Source organism: Fukomys damarensis, unplaced genomic scaffold (genome assembly GCF_012274545.1).
Source record: "Fukomys damarensis isolate Sample0158 unplaced genomic scaffold, DMR_v1.0_HiC HiC_scaffold_10, whole genome shotgun sequence".
NCBI lineage: Eukaryota > Metazoa > Chordata > Mammalia > Rodentia > Bathyergidae > Fukomys > Fukomys damarensis.
The window spans coordinates 25925670-25946186 of NW_022900922.1; the positions used below are offsets into that span (position 1 = coordinate 25925670).

The 20517-nt window shown below is 39.2% G+C and overlaps 1 protein-coding gene across 2 annotated transcripts in view; it reads left to right on the forward strand.

Moving 5' to 3' along the window:
- Positions 1-264: 264 nt before the first annotated feature.
- Dtnbp1 (dystrobrevin binding protein 1) overlaps positions 265-20517 on the forward strand; it is a 110003-nt gene continuing 89750 nt past the window's right edge. Inside the window, exons 1-5 of one of the 2 annotated variants that reach the window (XM_019207327.2) lie at positions 265-283; positions 6737-6790; positions 8014-8064; positions 13252-13312; positions 18475-18607. In XM_019207327.2, the coding sequence (XP_019062872.1) occupies positions 18496-18607 (112 nt within the window). In that variant the 5' untranslated portion in view covers positions 265-283; positions 6737-6790; positions 8014-8064; positions 13252-13312; positions 18475-18495. Of the gene's footprint in view, positions 284-6736; positions 6791-8013; positions 8065-13251; positions 13313-18474; positions 18608-20517 lie in introns of those variants that run through there. The other variant, XM_033761907.1, reaches the window with a different exon arrangement.

Consider the following 20517-nt stretch of genomic DNA (forward strand, 5'->3'; position numbering starts at 1 on the left):
CCGTGCGACCCTGGCTCCGCCGCCGCGTTCCTCCAGCGCCCTGGGGCGTCTGCTGGCTCGGGATCCCTGGGTGCCGGGCGTTGACGGCCTAACCTGGCGAGGCTTCCCGCGTCCCCTCGGCCTCTCTGCCTTTGCCCTAGAAATGCGCCTCGGGGGCGGAACCGTGGCAATGTCCTGAACGCCCGGTGACCAGGCGCTTCCCAGCCTTAGCCTTTCGCCGTCCCCAGGTCCCCCGGGATGACTCAGAAACGAGTGTGTCCAGGCGTGGAGTCAAGATCCCCAGGTGATTCCAATGTGCGGCCAAGTTGGGGAACAAGACCGAGCACCAGACTGCCCCGCTGTTCGTGCAGGCTCTGCTACTTTCAGTTACTCGGTCTTCATTGCACAGTTTTTGCCGCCAATAAATGGGGTTAATGCTGGTCCTGAAGGAGTTGTGGAGAGGATGGATGAGTGAACGTGGAAAATGGGCAGTGAGCACTTGGTCACTACTGTTACTAACGCTCAATTTTTTTCGTTACTTTAGAAAGGTGTCACCTTTGTAAGGGATCTGTCACCTTTAGTTTACAAATCCTTTGGGACAGTGAGGGTGGCTCCTTCATGCTGTTTTAAATTCATCACTGGAAAGATGTTAAACTTTTTACTTCAGAAAAGAAGTGTTTATATCACTTGCCTATTAAATAGAAGCAAACCGACAAATGCTTCAGCGCTTACCACATATAAAGCATCTGGATGTGGTTGCGCATGCCTTTAATTCCTGCTCTGGGGAAGGCTGAGGCAGGAGGATGGCAAGTCAGGACAGCCTGGGCAACATGTCTGGGAATGTGAACTCTGGACTGCCCAGGCCTAGACCATCCTGGGAGTTCTGGATAGCCCTAAAGGTTTAGGGTTTGCTTAGGGAGGGGGCTGAGGGGCTCTGGTCAGAGCTGTCCTCTTTGCACGGGTCACTTTCAGCTGACAAACCAGCAGACTGGCGGTGTGTGATCTGGCAGGGATAGAACTCTCCAAGTGATGTCTCTTTTCTAATTGATAGTTCACTTCGGTCCTCAGTTTCCTACATGATTCTAAGGGAAAACAATCCATTTTAATAAATGCTTCCATGTTCAGCTGAGATGAGCCCGTTACACACTTGAATATTTTTTGCCTTGCCAAGGAAAGATGAAATTAAACACAGCACATGTGTGTAATAGAGGTACTGAGGCAGTAACCTTCCGTAACTATCACATTGGACCTGGTGTTCCTGTAGGACTGTGGCAAAACGAGTGTTCTGTAGCCAGCATGGATGCCTTCTAATATAGTTTTACAGTGTTCAGGTTCCCCAGGAGTTGATCAATGGCCTTGTGATTTTCTGGGTATCTACAGCATGGCTGCTTTTGCTCCTACAACTGCACAGAGCAACGTTGTCTTCTTGATGTTTCACTCATTTTCAGTTTCTGAAAATTCTTGTATCCAGAGCTTAATTCCAGGAAGACGACCAACCCACTTTGCCTTCTCTCTCTCTGTCTTCTTTCCAAGTGAAACAGGCCTATTCCTTATCAGCATCATAACAGTGTCTCATTAGTGGTTAAAATAGCCCAGGGAATGCAGTAACTTTCTACATTGCCTTCAAACTTAGAAAATTTGTGATTCTTAAATAGATTATTAATGGTCTAGGGGCACCTGAGCTTCTCCATGGACATGTGACCTTGTTGCAGTGCTGGGGATTGAATCCAGGCCTTCACACATGTAAGAAGCACTCTATCACTAAACTATGTCCCCAGCTCATTGCAGACTTTATATAAATTTTTATTCATAGTAACAATTATGTGAATACTGAGACAAATTTAGTACTGAGAATGCGTTGTATCCCATTCTTTCTGCCCTAAAATGGATGGTGGGCCAGCCCAAAGGCCCTGGGATTGGCAGGTGTTTATATTGGGCCTCACACACAGACCTTTCCCCTCATTGAGTCCTCATTTGATTTGACTCAGTTCTTAGATAGCTTTGGAGGTTTCACACACAGCTTCCATTTTTTTAGGGATTGAATTGAGCTCTGAGGGAAACAATATATGGAAGTACATAATTCAAATTCACTTGTGTCTTTGGTTTTTGCCTTTGGGGCAGTTATGTTACCGGTCATTAGATTAGGTGCTCAAAAGTGTCCTTTTTCATAGACACTTAAAGGTTTGAGAGGCTGTGCTCAGTTTCTCTTTACTGCACAGTGGGTGTGTATTGGACTGGATCCTGGGGCTGCCATGTTGACTGAAACACTTCTCAGAGCAGAGGGAAGAGCATGTTAAAGACATCAGTAGTATGGCTCTCTGAGCCCAGAGGAGGGAGTCCTTAATTTGGATGCAATTAAACAAGGCTTCACAGAAGAGGTGTCTTCTATACCAGGCCTTGGATTAGGAGGGATTGTGATAGATTTAGGTAAGGCCATTTCAGAGATGGAGGTGGAAAAGAATTCATTGCCTGATAATAGAGAATCTTTAATGCTTTGCTTAATTACTGTAATTGATTAAGTATTTATTGAGTGCTTGTTTTGTGGCAGTCACTGTTCTAGGTGCCGGGGATTTAGCAGAGTACAACCAGACAGCATTAAGGTTTCTGTGCTCATTCTAGTGGCAGGAGGAGAGTATCTTAGAAGATTGCAAGTACTGTGGCTAAAATTCAGGTTAAGGGGAGAGGGGCCTACATGTATTTCTGGAAAAGTATTGCTGTATTTCTTCAAGTGTAACTTGTGGGGTAGGGATGAGAAGATTAGGGACAGGGAACAGGGAGATGAGGCCATAACTGTGGGCTGGGTAAAAGATGCTGAGGCAGTGCTGACAGATTTAGAGGAGGAAAGAACATGATAAGCAGTGGCCAGTTTGTCATCAGTGAGACTTGGGAGATGAAGAAGGTGCAAAAATTGAGAATGTTGATTTTGGAGCATTTTAGATAAATGATGGTGTATAGCAATATACAACAGTAAGCATGGGTTTGAAGGAGAAGGCGTGTTTGACAGTGAATTTGTTGCTTGACATCAAAGCAGTTGGAAATTGAAGGCATTCAGGAGAAAGGTCAGACTTGAAATGGTGTATTTGGGATTCATTATGGTAAAGAGACTAATTTCTCTTTTCTGAGTTTGGGCACTTCATCTAAATTTCTCAGGCTTTAGAGCTTAGGGGTCATTTTCACTTTTGCCTGTGATTAATGCTTTTGCTTTTTAATGGGGTGTGTATGAGAGAGGATTGAGAGACACTAATGTGGAAAATATAATTGGATTTGGATTTACAATTTAAAGTTAAAATAATGGAAGCATGAACACATTTCAGAGGAATTGAGTCTCATGAGGTGGTGCACATCTGTAATCCCAGTACTGTAGTGGGGAAGCTGAGGCACAGAGGATCAAGGAAAGATCAAGGCCAGCCTGGCCTACATACCGAGATCCTATCTCAGAAAACCCCGCAGGGGACAGGAAGTTAGCTCAGGTTCTACTGTCTGCCTTGTAGAGTTTGATCCCTGGTAAGGGGGGGGGGGCGGCGACGACAACAACTTGCAGCTTTGGGGCCAGGTATTAAACTCAGTGGTTCCGCAGCCTGCCTTGCAAGCATAAGGTCCCTAGTTAGATCCCCGGTACCCCCCCTCCAAAAAAAAAACCCCAGATACTTAAAACTAAAACTGGTAGACTACTTTCAGTTAACTTATAGGTTTTAAGGATCTGTTTTTTTAAACTTTATTTTAAAATATATTTAACCTCATTTTTTTTTCATTTTAATATAAGAATAGTGATGGTTGTAACCCTGTGTCCTTTTCTCTCCTGAACTTGTTTCCATGTTTTCTCCAATAATTTCTTTTCTGAATTTCACCACATTGACAATTTATTTGGAGAAGGTACAGTGTGAAGTGTCCAAAAGACTATTTTTGGTTGTTAAAATTTTTTAAACTTTTCAAATATACACAAAAATCGAAAGCATAATCCCATGTGTCCCTTACTTAGATACAGCAATTTTCAGATATTCTCACATTTATTTTGTCTTTCCTTTAATTTATAAAGTAAACCTCAGACTTGGCCTCTTGCACATCCACTTGCATTGCTGAAAAAGAAAAATTATTACATCAATGCCAGTATCATAGCTAACAAAATTAACACTAATTCCTTGATTTTATCAATTATCCAGTCCATAATCAGATTTTCTTAGTTCTTTGAAATATCTTTTTACAGCTGGCTTGTTCACATAAGTTCCACACATTACATGTGGTTAAAGCCAAATTTTTAAAACAGATGGTTGTTAAAGAACCACATGGGGAACTCTTACTGAATCTTCTAGCAGGTTTATTTTGAGCTTCCTGTAACACCCTTTCCCCTATTATTCCAAACTGTTTTTTTTCCTTTTGTTTTGTTGGGGAGGTGGTAAGAGGGAGAGTCCCAAACTGGGTCTGTTACAATTGAGAAATCACAGGTTTATTTTAGAAATACGTATTTGAAATGCCAACCTAGAGATTCACTAGGTGCTGTAAGAGTGGTCCAAAAAGGATTCTAGCAGTTCCCTTTCACACCTGAGTAGCGCTGTTTCAAAGCACTAAATCCCAGAAGCACTTTGGGTATGATGCACTGCTGTGTCTAACTGTCCTGGGAAGGTCCTACCTGACTTGTACGACTGAATTTCTTTCTCAGATTTTGGAGTAGAAATTGTAGAGTATGGCTGTAGAATTAGCTTTCTCTAGCTTTTGTTTAATTGTTATTTAAACTGGACTTACTAGTTCCATGATAAGCTTGGAAATTGTTTCTCTTGGTATGGATGAGTTTTTGTTTTGTTTTGTTTTTGGCCCTTGGTACTGGGGATTGAACTCAGGATCTCATGCTTGCAAGGCAGGCGCCCAAACCACTGAGCTAAATCCCCGGCCCTGGCTGAGTTGTTTTATATTCTTGCTTAGACTCATCTAGAGATATGCAAATTTTGTTTTCTGTTCAAGAATTGCTGACTCTTTAGAGCATTGTAGAGAAATTCATCTCATCAATATTTTATAAAATTCTTTTTCAGAATCAGAATTCCAATTTGGTTAAGCAAAATATTTGGTCAGAAATCCCCTTGTGCTTGGTTAGGCATTATTGACAAAAAAGATAGAATCTTGTAGCAGGTTGTGCACGTGTGGTTGTGCAGATGACACTGTACAGTGCAGGGGTGAGGCATTCATTCAGGAGTAAGCTTGTAGCTTAGAACAGGTTCTGGCTGATGGAAGTAAAGTGTTTTGAGGAAGGAGCGCCATCTCTATAGATATGGGTATTTGTTGATTGTTTGATTTTGGTACCACGGATTGAACTCAGGACCTTGCACTTGCAAGGCAGGCTCGGTGCCATTGAGCTAAATCCTTGGCCCTGTTGAATTAATTTAAAAGAGCACGTACACCATTATCTCATTTTTTGAGATTGTCTCATAATCTCTCATTCTCATTCACTTATTGGCAAGCTCTGTTATCTGAAGAGTTTACAGTCAATGGAAAACTGGGCCAGGGAAGACAAATTAGTCTGTGAACATCATACTTTATGTTTGACCTGCGAGTTTTATGTGTGTAGTTGTAACCAGTTTGTTTTCTGGACATTTAAAAACGGCATATAGAAGGGAAGGAGAATGGTATAGCAAATAGCTAGCAGAAGCAGGATGTGGTTATGATGGCCAGCTGACCAATAGCAAAACAGGAAATTTAGAAGCAATAGACAAAAGCGCCCAAATAAACACAAACCCACCAGAGATTGGTTTCAGGTTAGAAAATGAAATTGCAGGTCAAAGTACCTGAGGAAAGTTCTGTCTGGCTGCAAAGCAAGGTGCAGCTGGGTGTTTGTAATAACGTCCAAGGGTTATCAGAAAATGCTAGATGGGCCACACCAGATCCTTTTAATGGGAAAATTTTGCAGTGTATTTTAAGAAGCTCTTTTTTAATTAAAGTTTTAATAATGTAGGTGCTTGAAGATATTTGAGTGCCTAGGATAGTATGTACTTAGTAAGGTATGCCACTTTATTTTTGTATATTTATCTTTGTTAACTCTCAAGTTCACTTATGTGAACCACTTTCTAATGGATGTCAGATTGTCTTAGTTACTTTTCTCATTGCTGAGACAAAAAAAAAAAAAAAATCCAAAACACTGACACCGAAAGTTAAAGGAGAAAAGGTTTATTTAGTTTCCAGTTTGTAGAGGTTGCAGTTCATAGTTGGCTGACTCCAAGGCAGGTGGCACGGCAGACAGGCATCTGAGGAGAAACATTTCATGGAGGACACAAGGTAACAAAGCAGCAAGGGTCGTCCACAGCTCTTTCTATCCCTTATATCATCCAGGCTTCTGCGGGCAGGTAGCGCTCACACCCTTAGTCCTAGTGCCCTCGATCCTAGTATTGCGCCATGTATCAGTTCCAGCATCACACATACTAGATCCAGGCACTTGTGAAACAGCCCCACCTGTGAGCAAGTGAGGTTTTGGGACGACATCTGAATTTGAACCGTAGCATCAATAAAGTTTGGTTTCGTTTTGTTTTTTTACCCTACTGAAAATTAGCAATTGTTTCTTAAGAGATTTTGGAAAAGTAAAAATAAAAATTACTACCAATTTTCCACTTATGGTGCCTGATATAGTAAACACTCAGATGTTTGTTGCCTTAGAGGTGCTTAATTCTGCTTTTAAAAAATTAGCTTATGCCACCTAGAATTGTAACCCTGTGAAAACTCGTGGTTGAGCATCTCCTGACCTGTAAAAATACATTTTATGCTTGTTGAATTACAGGCTAAAGACTTTAAGTGACAAGTCCAGAGAAGTGAAAGTCAAAAGCAAACCCAGGTAAGCTCATGCTAAGATTTTGATGTAACATAAATTGAATTGCATATGAGTTTTGGTTGTATTTGTTATTATAAAACTACTTTATAGGTTTTAGATCAGTTGAGTACAGTACATCTGACTACAAAATAATTTGTTGATTCTAAATTTGTAACACAGGAAAATTTTTTGATAGAATTGTGAACTGGCTGAAAAAGTCATGAAGTGTATTGTCTTTTAGACAACAGATACCTGTTGTTTTGATCTCAGTTAATTCTTGAAATTTGTATGTTGAGACCAGTGTAGAAGGCCTGCATTATTGAGAAGCAGATGAATAATGAAACTTGACTTGGCAAGTGAGTTTCATGAGCTGTGCCTCCTGTTTTATTATGAAAATGCTAGAATAATGTGTTTTTTCCAGTTTTTTTTTTTTGGAAAGCAAAGTGTGTGACCAAATTTCACTTCCAACCCAGAGATGGTGCACCTTGATCCTGCAAACTTATTCTCTTGATCCAGCATGGTGCTGAACTGCTTCTTGTATTGTTGTGTACTCAGAAGTCTGAAGGACAAAGGGACAATTGAAATACTGCAATACCTTAACTCAGAAATAGGGCTGGGGATTTAGCTCAGTGGTTCTGCTGCCTGCCTTGCAAGCACAAGGACCCGAGTTCAATCCCCAGTACAAAAAAACCCCCAAAAAACAAACAAACAAAAAAACCCAAAAACATTAACTCAGAAATAATACATTTTTCTACATGTATAAATACCAAATATTTCCTCTGGTGTGAAAAACTATACTGGTACATAAGATCCTAATGATATAATTGAAAATGAAATAGGAAGAAAAGGCCTAAAGGTGTAAGGGAAGTAGGAAGGATAGGGGAATGGTAATAAGGGAAAAGAAAAAAAATGAGAAAATGGAAATAAAGTATTGGTAAGTATGGAAGGGAGGAGTGGGTGATGGGAGGGCAGGGATAAAGGGGAAAAATGAGAACCAAGACCTGTCATGTAAAGGTACAAGAGCCCAATGATGAATGTAACTGTACTGTATACCTAAAATGTACCAATAAACTCAATGAGGGAAAAAAAAAAAAAGAAATAATACATTTTTCTAAAAGTTGAGATAAACTGTCATAAGTTGTTTTAAAATATCTTAGAATTGCCAATGACAGAATTTTTATATGTAATTTTTTTTAAGTTAGCTAAATTAGAAACAGTTTTAATAAAATAAGTCTTTCTTTTGGCAGGACTGTTCCATATCTACCAAAGTACTCTGCTGGACTAGAATTACTTAGCAGGTAAGTGTTTTCCTTTAGAAAGCAAGTTACACTTCTAACATGTCTAAAAATATTTTATAATTTTAAAGATTATAGCCAGGGATTTTTAGCTCAGTGGTTCCACCACCTGCCTCACAAGCGCATGGACCCGAGTTCAATCCCTGGTACAAAAAAAAAAAAAAAAAAAAATTACAATACCCAAATTTTACCTTGCTGTAGTGATTAGAAATTGTTTATTTTTTTTCTTTTCACTGGTCAGTACCAAGACCATTCAGACTTTAGACAGGTACATCATTATTGCACTTAGTAGTTGGTACTTTATGTATTTATTATATATATATCTTTGCAAGAAAATTGAACTTGAGTTCTCAATAATTGGTTTTCTTACTTTGACTCTTAATTTTCTACCAGTTATTTTCTAATTCCTTCCTGTTGTTGCATTAATATTAGAAGATATAGTTTTCTTAGACATGATACCAAAAGCATAAATAGAAATACACAGATAAATTAGATGATGACAAAAATTAAACACTATTGTGCTTCAAAGAACATAATCAAGGCTAGGCATAGTAGCACAAGTCTATAATCCCAGCACTCTGGAGGCCAAGGCAGGAGGATGGGTGAGAGTTTGAGGCCATCCTGAGCTACATAGTGAGTTCAAGACCAACCTGAAGTACATCTCAAGACCCTGTCTGGAACAAAAACAAAAGTACCATCAAGAAGATGAAACAGCCACCACAGAATGGGAGAAAATATTGCAGGTCATATATCTGAGAAAGGGCTTTATCCAGAATACATAGAAAACTTTTGGAACTCAATAATAAAAAGACCACCCAGTAGCCGGGTATGGTGGTGTAAGTCTTTAATTTCAGTACTCTGATAGGCTGAGGCAAGAGACTCACAAGTTAGAGTGTAGCCTGGGCAGTTTAAAGGGGCCAAGAATGTAGCTCAGTACTCGGGGGTTCAGTCCTCAGCCTTTGTGAGGGGCAACCTAGTGAAGAATTGGACAAAATATTTAAATAGGCATTTATACACATTAACACAGAACCAGGCATGGTGGTGCATGCTTGTAATCCCACCACTCGGGAGGAGGATAGTTGTGAGTTGGAGGCCAGCCTAGGCTACATAGGGAGTTTAAAGCCAGCCTGAGCTGTGTAGCAAGACCCTGTCTCAAAAACAGACAAAAAACAAGATATACACACTTTCTAGCACATGTGCAATGGTGTAACCACTCTGGAAAACAGTAGTTTCTCAGTTAGGTATAGCTGGATGTGGTGGTGTGTGCCTATAATCCTGGCATTTGGGAGGCTGAGGCAGGAGGAGCTAAAGTTTGAAATCAGCCTTGCCTACATAGTGAGATCCAGTCTCAAACCAAGAAAAAAAGTTAGATGTAAAATTATCATGTGACCCAAGAGAATTAAAAACATATCTGGGCTGGGGATTTAGCTCAGTGGTTCCACCACCTTCCTTGCAAGCACAAGATCCAGAGTTCGATCCCCAGTATTTAAAAAGATGTATATCTATATCTAGATCTATATCTAGATATCTCTAGATATAGATCTAGATATAGATCTATATATATCTCTCCATGTAAAACTTGTACCTAATTGTTCATGGTTATACTCATAATAGCTGAAAAGTAGAACTTAAGTGTCCATCAACTAATAAACACAATGTGTATCTGTGTAGTGGATGAAACTTTAAAACATGAAAGGAGCCACCACCAAAGGTCACATATGATTCCATTTATATGAAATGTCCAGAGAGACAAACCTGTAGAGAGAAGGGAGTAGATTATTAGTTACCGGGATTTGGAGGGTAGTGACTGCTATAAGAGATACAGGTTTCTTTTTGGATGATGAAAGTGTTATGGACTGAGATAGTATGATAGTTTTACAAGTTTGTAGTTATACTACAAACTGTTGAATTAGATACATTAAAAGAGTGACTTTTGTGGTATCTAATTTATACCAATGATGAAAAATGAGTATATGGTTAAAGTATGTTGCTACGTGGAGCTGCGTTTGTAATATACCAGCTAACAAAGGTGTGCATCCGGAGATAGTTGCTTTTATCTGTATTCATTTATACACAGTGACCGCCATCTGCATTTTCCCTTTTCTAGTTCTTATTTGGATTTCTTTTTACGATTGTCAAGTCTAGAGGTTTTTCTTCTTTGAAATGAAAGTGTATTTATCAGTAGTTTCCTGCTTGGTTAGGTAAAGAACATAAGTGAAAAATGAAAGGAACAGTAGTAAAAACCATTGCTATACTGTATGTTTCTATTTTATTTCTTTATTTTCTCTAGTGACAGCTGGAATGAAGTTAATTTCATTGAAAGATTTGTTTTGGAGGTGTAGGCTCATGTGTAATAATCTTTCAGCATAGGGATGCATTTTATGACAGTATGAAAAATTTACAACTATAGGAAAGTGGCTACAATATGTGCATAAATTGCATGAAATGATTTTTTTCCCAGTGGAGCTAATATTAGGTGAGAGGGAAACCATTTTAAATAGTGACTATCTAGATCATATATTTTTTAATTTTGAAAATTCTAGTAAAATGCAAATAACATAAAATTTACTATCTTAACCATTTTTAAGCGTAATTTTAATAGTGTTAAGTATATTTCATACTGTTGTATATGCAACACTCAAAAATCTTTTCAGCTGGTAAAACTGAAGCAATGCCCACTACTACTTCTTCATTCCCTCTTTCCCTCAAGGCTTTGTTAACCATCATTCTGCTTTCTCTCTGAATCTGACTACTCTAGACCTCAGAGAGGAGAAATCTTATAGTACTGTATTTTGCTTTTCTCTGACTGGCTTATTTCACTAAGCATGATGCTTTCAGGGTTTATCCATGTTGTTGCATGTGTCCAGATTTCCTTCCTTGCTCAGACTGAGTAATATCCCATTGGTGTATACATCACATTGTGCTTTTCCATTTGTTCGTCAGTTGTCACAGGTTGCCTCTGTTTTTTGGCTATTGTGAATAATGCTGCTATGAACACATGTGCATATGTGTCTTTTTGAGACCCCACTTTCAGTTCTTTGGGGATTATATCCAGAATCTTGAGTTGCTGGATAATAGGGTAGTTCAGTTTTAGTTTTTTGAGGAGCTGCTATGCAGTTTTCCACGATTGCTTTTCTGCATGGGACTCCTTGCTGCAAATCTGTTCCTGTTGATAGTGACCCCTTAAGCTCTGTTCATTTTCTTCAAGTTCTTTTCTTTCTGTTCCTCAAACAATGTCAGTTGTCCCATCTTCAACCATGCTAATTCTTCTGCCTGATCAAATCTCTCTAGTAATTTTCATTTCAGTTGCAGTGTTTTTCCCCCAGTACTGGGTCTAATGCATGCTATGCAGGCGCTCTACTACTGAGTTATACTTCCATCCCTGTTGTTTTAAAATTTTTAGTAAACTCACCATCTAGTTCAGGAATGTTTTTTATCCGTTCATTTTTTCCTTTGAAAGGACCATGCTGTCCTGTTTTTTGCCTGCCTTGTGATTTTTTTAACTGGACATTTGAATTATGAGCCACAGTCACATTGGAGAGCAGATCCCACCCCGCCTTCCAGGTTTGACATTGGTTTCTGATTGTAGCAGTCTCTGTGCTGTTGTTCACCTTGAGGTGTAAAGCTGGGATTTCCTCAGTCCTTCCTAACCATGTTCCTTTCACTGGACTTGGGTGATGACTTTCTAGATTCCCCCATATATGTGAATGCTTTTGAATGTCCTAATTTTTAAATGTCTGTCTCCAAAACAGGAGAAAGAGAAACATGAAGGGGGACAAAACCATGCACTGGTCTTTTAAATCCATCGTAAGTCTCTTTAGCAGGAAGGAGAGGGATTTATAACAGCAGCTGCCAGTGTGTCTGCATCTCTCTGATCAGAGGAAGCAATGAGTGATTAGGGCACAGATCCCCAGTGATTAAAGGAGAGACTCTTTATTGTCAACCTTGGCTCCCACAAGCTATTTGGTTCACCCGCCCCACCTTTGGTACCAGGGATTGAATTTTGGATCTTTTGCTTGCCAGGCAGGTCCGGTGCCGCTGAGCTGCATCCCTGGCCCCCACAAGCTACTTGGAAGTTGCTTTGGGAACCAGAGCATGGCTGTCTGCCCTGGGGTTGGAGGTGAGGGGGACAGGTTCTGCTACTGTGCCAAGCACTGAAATTGACCAAAATCTATATCCTTTTTCCATCCAGGCCTTCCACTAGAGATTGAAAGCCTTGAATAGACTCCAGTTTCATCTGGCAGGCTCTATCAGAGCTGTTGTGGTCCAGGCTGGGGAATATTCCTGGTGCTTCCCACTCTGCCACCTCCCCTCTGGCCTATAATTGTAACTTGTTAACCAGGGTACCAGACCAAGGTTAAGAATTCTCTCCTAACGGGGTATTGACCACTGTGGCAGAGGGAAGAAGCCCCCATCTACTGCTGCTCCCACCAGATCTAGGTTTAGTTCCAACCTTTGCCCCTTTGTTAGCTTGAAGCAGCTCCAGAAGAGACCTTCACCCAATAACCATAAAACAAAAGCCTGGATTTGGCTCAGTGGTTCTGCCGCCTGCCTCACAAATGCAAAGACCTGAGTTTGATCCCCGGTACCCCCCCAAAAAAAACCCAAAAAGCTCCCCCAGTCCCTAGCCACTACATCACCCCACCCCAGCTCCTATAACCCCCATCCCAGTCCTGTAAGTAGCGCTCCCTGTCTCAGCCATATTGTCTTCTCCTTTGTTCAGAGATAGCCCAGCAGACCCTCCCCATAATAGAGGCTTGTTATGGTCCTGGAAAAAAAAAAAAAAAGAAGAATTAGTCTCCTGCAGTGAGGATATGGCTCATGGCAGCGTATTGGCCTAGCATGTTCAGTCCCTAGTACAGTATCACTCCAAAAAAAGCGTATTCCTATTTAGAAGGTAATCATGTGCATATTTATTTTCTTAACTATATTGTAAACTCTTCCACTGGTTCCACTAATAAATGAAGAATACGTTCAGTAATTCAGTGAATGAATTACCACTTTATGAATATGGTCTCTTCATTTCTTTTATCATTTATTTGTGATTTTAACTCGAAACAGTACTCTTGCCTTAGCCTCCTGATTGCTGGGATTACAGACGTGCAGCACCACCAGCTAGTGAGATTCAACTGTAGATAATACTTCTTTCTTAATATGTTTTCATTTTGATTTATTTTTTGATTCTTTTAGGTATGAAGATACCTGGGCTGCACTTCACAGAAGAGCCAAAGAATGTGCCAATGCTGGAGAGGTAATCAGTGAACTAATCTTGTGCCTGTGATAGAATTTCCTTTTGGAATGTTAAATGCTAGCTAGTCCTTTAGAAGTGTACAGGATATCTAGAATTTTGTAGTTGATTGTGAAACTCCTTGAATAAAGCACACTTTGTACAGTTTCCCAGTTGAATAATGTAGTTTAATTGGGCTGGAGTGTTCATAATTTATTCTGGTAAATATTTGATTCATCTAGGTAAAATGTTTTGTTTTGGTGACTTTGCAGTATATGTAAATTATAAGATGTAATCCCATTCTGCCTACTCTTTAAGAATTCCTTTTTTGTTGTGTTGGTGGTACTGAGGATTGAACCCAGGGTCTTTAGCACTGGGTTGCCTCCCTTTCCCTTTTTTTATTTTTAAATTTTGAGACTGGGTTTTCCTAAATCAGTAGGCTAGGCTTACCTGAAATTCTGATCAGACTGCCTCTGCCTCTAAGAATGCTGGGCTTTTAGGTATGCACCTCCATACCTGGCCCTAAAATTGCTTATTAGTTGGACAAAATCTTGGCCTCCCTTAGTATACCTATAATCCTTAATTTGCTTAGCAAAAATTAAACATTTTAGTGACTTGAATGCTCAGTTCATTTAGAAGACAAACTTTTGGGGTAATGTATATAGAGTGTATAATTTTTGGGTTTTTTTTTTTTTTGGTACCGGGGATTGAACTCAGGTCTTTGCACTTGCAAGGCGGGCCACCAAACCGCTGAGCTAAATCCCTGGCCCTATAGAGTATATAATAAATAAAAGAAACTTGTAATGAAAATTGTTTAGTACACACACTTAAGCATTATTTAAAAAATATTAAACTAAAATTTTGGATACTACACAATTACTTAAAATGTAAAATTCAGTAGATCTTAGCACATTGACAGAGTTGTACAGCTATAACCACAGTCAAACTTTGATCAATTTTGTTATCCCAAATCAGAACACTACCTAGTAGCTGTCATCTTCAAGCGGACACACCTCCAGCTTTATTACCCAAGATCAAATATTCTGTACTTTTGATGTTAATCAAAATCCATTTCATTTAGACATTTTTATGATTCTTTAGTTAATTTAGACTTTGTTTACCATCTGCCTAAATTAGTGGAAGCTGTAATAGTTGTGTAGGGCACAGGAATATATATGATGACATTTAGACGCTAGCATTTTTCTTAGAAATAACTGCAAAGGGGAGTGTTGGTTTCTAGCAGTAAGGCACACTGGATATGCTCATGCTACATGATGAAGCTATGGAAAACATACAGACTAGGTATATGTGTTATACATTCTTTATTAATGTATTAACATAAATGCATTGTTTAATTTATTTGCTTCCCAGGCAAATATACTTTAAAGAGCTAGTGCCCTTTAAAGCAAATTCTTATTTTGGAGTCTTAGAATTGAGACAGTATCAGGCTGAGGTTGTAGCTCAGTGGCACTGCGCCTGCCTGGCAAGCATTAAAGTCATGAGTTCTCCCTACCACCACCAGCAAAAGAAAAAGAAAAAGAAAAAAAGAATTGAGACAGTATCTTATAAAACAAATGGTAATGTTGTTGCCTAGGCCTTGCCTAAACTTTTTTGATCTCTTTAATTCTTTTTCTCACTTAACCTACAAATGAATAATGACTCAGAGGTTAGACTTCTAAGGACAGTTTTCTGAAGATAGACTTCTAGTGTTTCCTTTTAATTCCTAGTATTGCAAAATACTTGTCTTCAAAATGAACTCTCAAGTCTAACAGTTTGACATATGAACCAGTTAAATAGGATTCTTTCACTTCTCTGTCTTCAGGCAGATGTCCCCTGACTAGGGTGGAAAGTGAACTGAAGTAGATGCTGGAAATCTCTTTTCTCATATTTTCTGCACTATTATATTTTGATCTTGTGACAGATAACTTCATTTCTCTCTGTTTTGTCATTTGTAACATGGAATAACACCGCTTATTCTGGTGACTGAAGTTATTCAGAAATAAATTGAACTACAACCCCCAAGTTCTGAACTGTGGAGTTTTATACTGTGTTAGATTTTCATTGCTGTAACAAAATATCTGAGATAATTTATAAGGAGGAAGGATTCATTTTGATTCAGGGATTTAGAGGTTTCACTCCATGGCTGCCTTGTCTGGTTGCCTTGGGCAGTACATGGGGGGAAGCATGTGGCAATGGAGGTCTGTTCATCTCCTGGCATCTGAGACACAAAAGAGAGAGAGAGACTGGCAGGCATGGTGGTCAAACCTGCAGTCCCAGCACTCTGGGAGACTGAGGAGGGAAGATTGCAAGGTGAAGCCCAGCCTGGGCGACTTCATGAGACCCTGTCTTGAAATAAAAAAAGAACTAGGGATGTAGTTCAGTCAAAGCCCCTGGGATTAACCTTGAGTATCAAAGAGGGAGGGAAAGGCTAGGGTTCTAATACCCTCTTCAGGGGCACCCCCACCCCTTAGCCTGACTTCCTGCAAGTAGGCCCCACCTCCTAAAGGCTCCCCCATTTCCCAGTAGCACTGTAGGATGAGGACCAGGCCTTTAACATGTAGGCATTTGGGGAACAGTTAAGATCGAAACATAACATACACAGTAAGATGCTAGTATTGTCCATGTTGTTAAGTGTTGATATTCCTGGCTGCTCCTGCTGCTGCTTTCTCCTAACCTCTGCACTAGAAGGAATTTAGGAATGAAATACTTTGCCTTTGTCTTGTTGCTTAAATTTGTTCTTCTGGTATTGAAGCTGGATTTATTTAGAGCTGTTTACTTAGAGGTAAAAAAGAAATTGAACTTCTGGAGATAGATTATTTCTTATTATTAAATTAAAAAGTTATAAAATAGGTAACAGTAAAGTTTCAGAATGCTTTCTTTTGCTAGATTGTCAGTTTTCTTCCTTTTATATACCCCTGCAGCACAACTCCTAGTATTAAAGGAATGGGCTTATTGTCCAATTCTCTGGAATTGAATCTAGGTCTACTGTTGTCCTTAGGGTGATTTAACTTCATTACATCTGTCTTTTCATTCGTAAATGAGAAAGGGTAATGTTGGTTTACAGGGCTGTTGTGTGGTTTAAATGAGGTAATATGTGCAAATTGCTTAGCAGTTTTTGTGAAACCTGGCACATAAAAAAATACAAAAACCTGGCACGTACAAAAATAATCAAAATGTGGATTATTGTATAATTATCGATCATTATTTTAAACAGTCCACTCAACTCATTCTTTTAAATATTTCAGAATGTAATTTTCAGTTTTGTGGAAAGTACAGTCATTGAGCTTGCTTTATTTTGTAGTGGCAGGGTGCTCGCTGTGGCAGTACATATACTAAAATATATTTTGTAGTGGCAGGGATTGTCGACCAAGGGCCTCTCCCATGTGGAGCAAGCGTTCCACCACTGAGCTAAACCCCTACCCATATTCAGTCTTAATACTTAAATATGTTGTACTTTAATTTTTATTAAGAAATGGTTAATATCTAAGAATTATTTATTCAAGATTTTTCAGGTATTGCCTAATTAACCAGAGGAATATTTAACATGCTTTCTAAAAGATAAGCCGTGCACCAGGTTAAATATATTAAGCTATTCTAAAGACACTGGTTGAATGTCAGAAGTGAGTTGTGGATTGAGATCCTTTTTTCAAAGCATTATGGCCTCCCTGCATCACAGCTGTATCTATGAGCACAATCGGTATTTTTAAAGCTACTTCCAGAAATTTTTATAAAGACTTGTTGACTGCAGGCACCTTGAAGTACACAGTGCTAATGAAGCTGGGCACAGGGGTGCACACATCTGTGGTCCCAGGTGCTCGGGAGGCTGAGGCATGTGGATCATTTGAGCCCACAAATTGGTTTTGGTTTTTTTGAGACAGGGTCTTGCTTTGTAGCCCAGGCTGGCCTTCGACTCTCTGAGATCCTCCTGCCTCTAGCACATACCTCCTGTGCCACCACACTCAGCTGAACTCAGGAGTTTAAAGCCAGCCTGGAAAACACAGCAAGACCCCATCTCAGAAAAAAAAAAGAAGTGCTTCGTGTAAAGTCCAATGTCAGGTGGGGCCTGAACATGAGAGATCATATGTTTATCCTTCGGTGCTGTGTGAAAAACAGGATTTATGTTATAGCTCGGTTCTTTATTCCACTTGTGGATTCCTACTGTATTAAAATACAAGAACAAAACATAACACCACATACAAATAACTTCTCATCTTATTTTGATATACTCATTTTTCTACATTTCTTTCCTATTTTATTGATATTTAGAGTCAGTTGTATTCAGATATTAACTCTTAAAGAATCTTATTCTTGTAAAGTGTAAATTGTCTTTTCCTTTTTAACTGTGAACTCAGTGATTTTGCATATAAAACTCAAATGTATTTTCACCTTTAAACAATGGATTTTGCAACATTTATTTTTGTTGTATAGGATTTGGGTGTGTCTCATAATTCTTCCTTATTGTTGGTCCACGACCTCTCCTGCTCCTTCTACATCTTGTTCTAGGTCCTTTCCTCTTCCATCACATTGACACTGAAATTGTTTGGGAGAAACTGGTAACTGTTATTTTCTTTAGTCTTCAGGAAAAGAAGTAAGAATTATCTTGGGCTAGCCTGGCATCTCTCAACCCTGTTATTATGACTTTTTACATCTCAGTTCCTCCTTTGTTAACTTAATTCTTTTCTTTTTCTGGAATTGACCATTTTTCCGGTGATTCTTTAATGTACAGAACTATTTACCTTTACGTGAGAAGTGTTCCTATTTAAATGTAAATTCACCATAGTATACTCGAAATGCACTAAAGAATTTTCTAAGAATTCCTTTTGTAAAGCAAAGAATTGCTTGTTAATTAGGTTTTGGATTTGTTTTTATTTTCTCTTGATTGTTACTGGTAGTTTTTTGTTTTATTTTTTTTCTAGGTTTGGATTTTCTAATGAGTGGTTTTCTTAAAAACAGGGTATACTTAGTAATTTCTAAGGTAATTTTTGAGCTCTGGGGTAAGATGCACTGATACAAGCAATAATTTGAGATCTCCTGTATTGAATATTATGTGGGTTTCTTTCTAAAAAGGAAAACAACTTCTGCACTCAGCAGAGGATTGTTAAAACCCACATGGACCCAGTCTCCCCACTGACTGTACTACCTCTGTACCTAAGGGTTTTCCCTTTGCCCTCTCGCTTATGTTGCAGCTGGTGGACAGCGAGGTGGTTATGCTCTCTGCACACTGGGAGAGGAAGAAGACGAGCCTGATCGAGTTGCAGGAGCAGCTGCAGCAGCTTCCAGGGTTAATAGCAGATCTGCAATCCATGACAGCAAATCTGGGTAGGTTTGGTATTTGCAGATGTACATCACTTTTTAGGAATGAAAACGGCCTCCACTGGACTTGGTCTAATTTCAGGGCTTTCTAAGAAATCATTAATTCTTGGTTAACTGGCTTGTTTTTGAAAATAGTGAATTGTAGTTAGTGTTATAGTCTGATTAAGGATTAGACAGAAAATGATTTAAGTATAGAAATATTTCTGAAAGATATCATTAGTGTTTCCTGCCGCAGTTCAGCTCAGGAAGCACAACTTTTGTTAATTCATAAGGTGAGCCAGGATCCTTTGTGACATTAGAGGTTTTCAGTGTAAACGTGTAAATGTAGAAAATAAAAAGGTTTAAAGTGACTGTGTCCTGGCTGTAAGATGTGTTCCAAAGGGTCTTGCTTTTAAAATTTAGGTTTCTAGATTTGCACGTCTTGCAGAATGTTCCCCCCACCCCCACCTCATACGATGAAGAGAATAGGCAAATCCATTTAAATGAAAGTACCTGCTTGGCTGAATTTAGACTTTGTGGAAGTTTATTTTTGTTCTTATCATTTGGATAGATTATGTTGATACTCTTTTTCTTTATATCCAGAAAATTGTCTATTTTGGACAACCTAAGATGTGAGGATAATACTATGGCTTACCATTATCAAAAGACAAAAAGATGACGACACTCTTAGTTGGTTTTATTTATGATTCTGGAGTTGGGCAGCACTTCATTCCATGAAATAGAGTACTCTAATGGGCAGAGGAGGTTGATTTATAGACCAAATAAAAAGGGCTGAAGGATGTAGAAACAAAAGCATAGTGGTCATTTTAAAATTTCTTTGTAGGGTGGGCACAGGGAGACAGAACAATAGAAAAATGACTGGGTGCTGGGCACAGTGGTGCATGCCTGTAATCCTAGCACTTGGGAGTCTGAGGCAGGAGGATCTCCATGAGTTCAAGGCCAGCTTGGGTTACACAGTGAGTTCAGAGCCAGCCTGAACTGCATAGCAAGACCCTGCCTGCCCCCATATGATTGGTTAACATCAAGTTACTTTGGGTTATATTTTTGTGTAAGGATTAAGGCAGAAGGTACTTCATTATTGTGCCAATTGAAACTCATCTGTTTAGGAGATTTAGCTTTTATCTTTCTAATCTTGATTTTGTTCAAAGAGCAGATAAACAGGTTTCAGTTGGTGCTGTGGAACTTTAGCATGAACGAATCTATTTTTATTTTCAGCCTGATCTGTTGGAGCCTAGTATAGGAGCTTAGACAAAATAATGGCCTCCTGTAATTTCACTCAGCATTATTTTCTATCCAAGTTTAAGATGTTAGTGAAGTAGGAGAAATATATAGGAAATAACCTTATCTAGTCCTACAAGTGAAAGGTTAATATCCCTGTCATCTCTTCCTGTTTTTCAGCGTTACTTAAAGCAACACAAAATTAATTTATGGAGGAGACAGTAAATCACAAAAGTTGTTTTCTGTATATGAATAAAATAGACAAAAGACACTTGGAATTCTGTTTCTAGCAATAACCGTCAACATTTATAATACCTGTATATCAGAGTTTGTTGGGTACTGAGATAACTGCCTCTAATCCTCACAGAAAACCCTATAAAACATGGCTTTTATTATCCCCACTTTACAAAAAATGGAAGACTTGGAGAGGTTGTGACTGGCTCAGGCCCAACAGTTAATAAAATGTGGACCTACAGCTGGGTCTTGTGATATACACCTAGAATCCCAGCACTCTGGGAGGCTGAGGCAGGAGAATCACAGGTTCAAACCCAGACTGTTCAATCTAGCAAGACTCTGCCTCAAAAAATAATAGGGTTGGGTATGTAGCTCAGTGCAAAGGCCCTGGTTCCGGTCCTGAGTACCACCAAAACAAAAGAAAAAAGAATCCCAACCATGGTGATACTCTCCTCAGTGTGTGA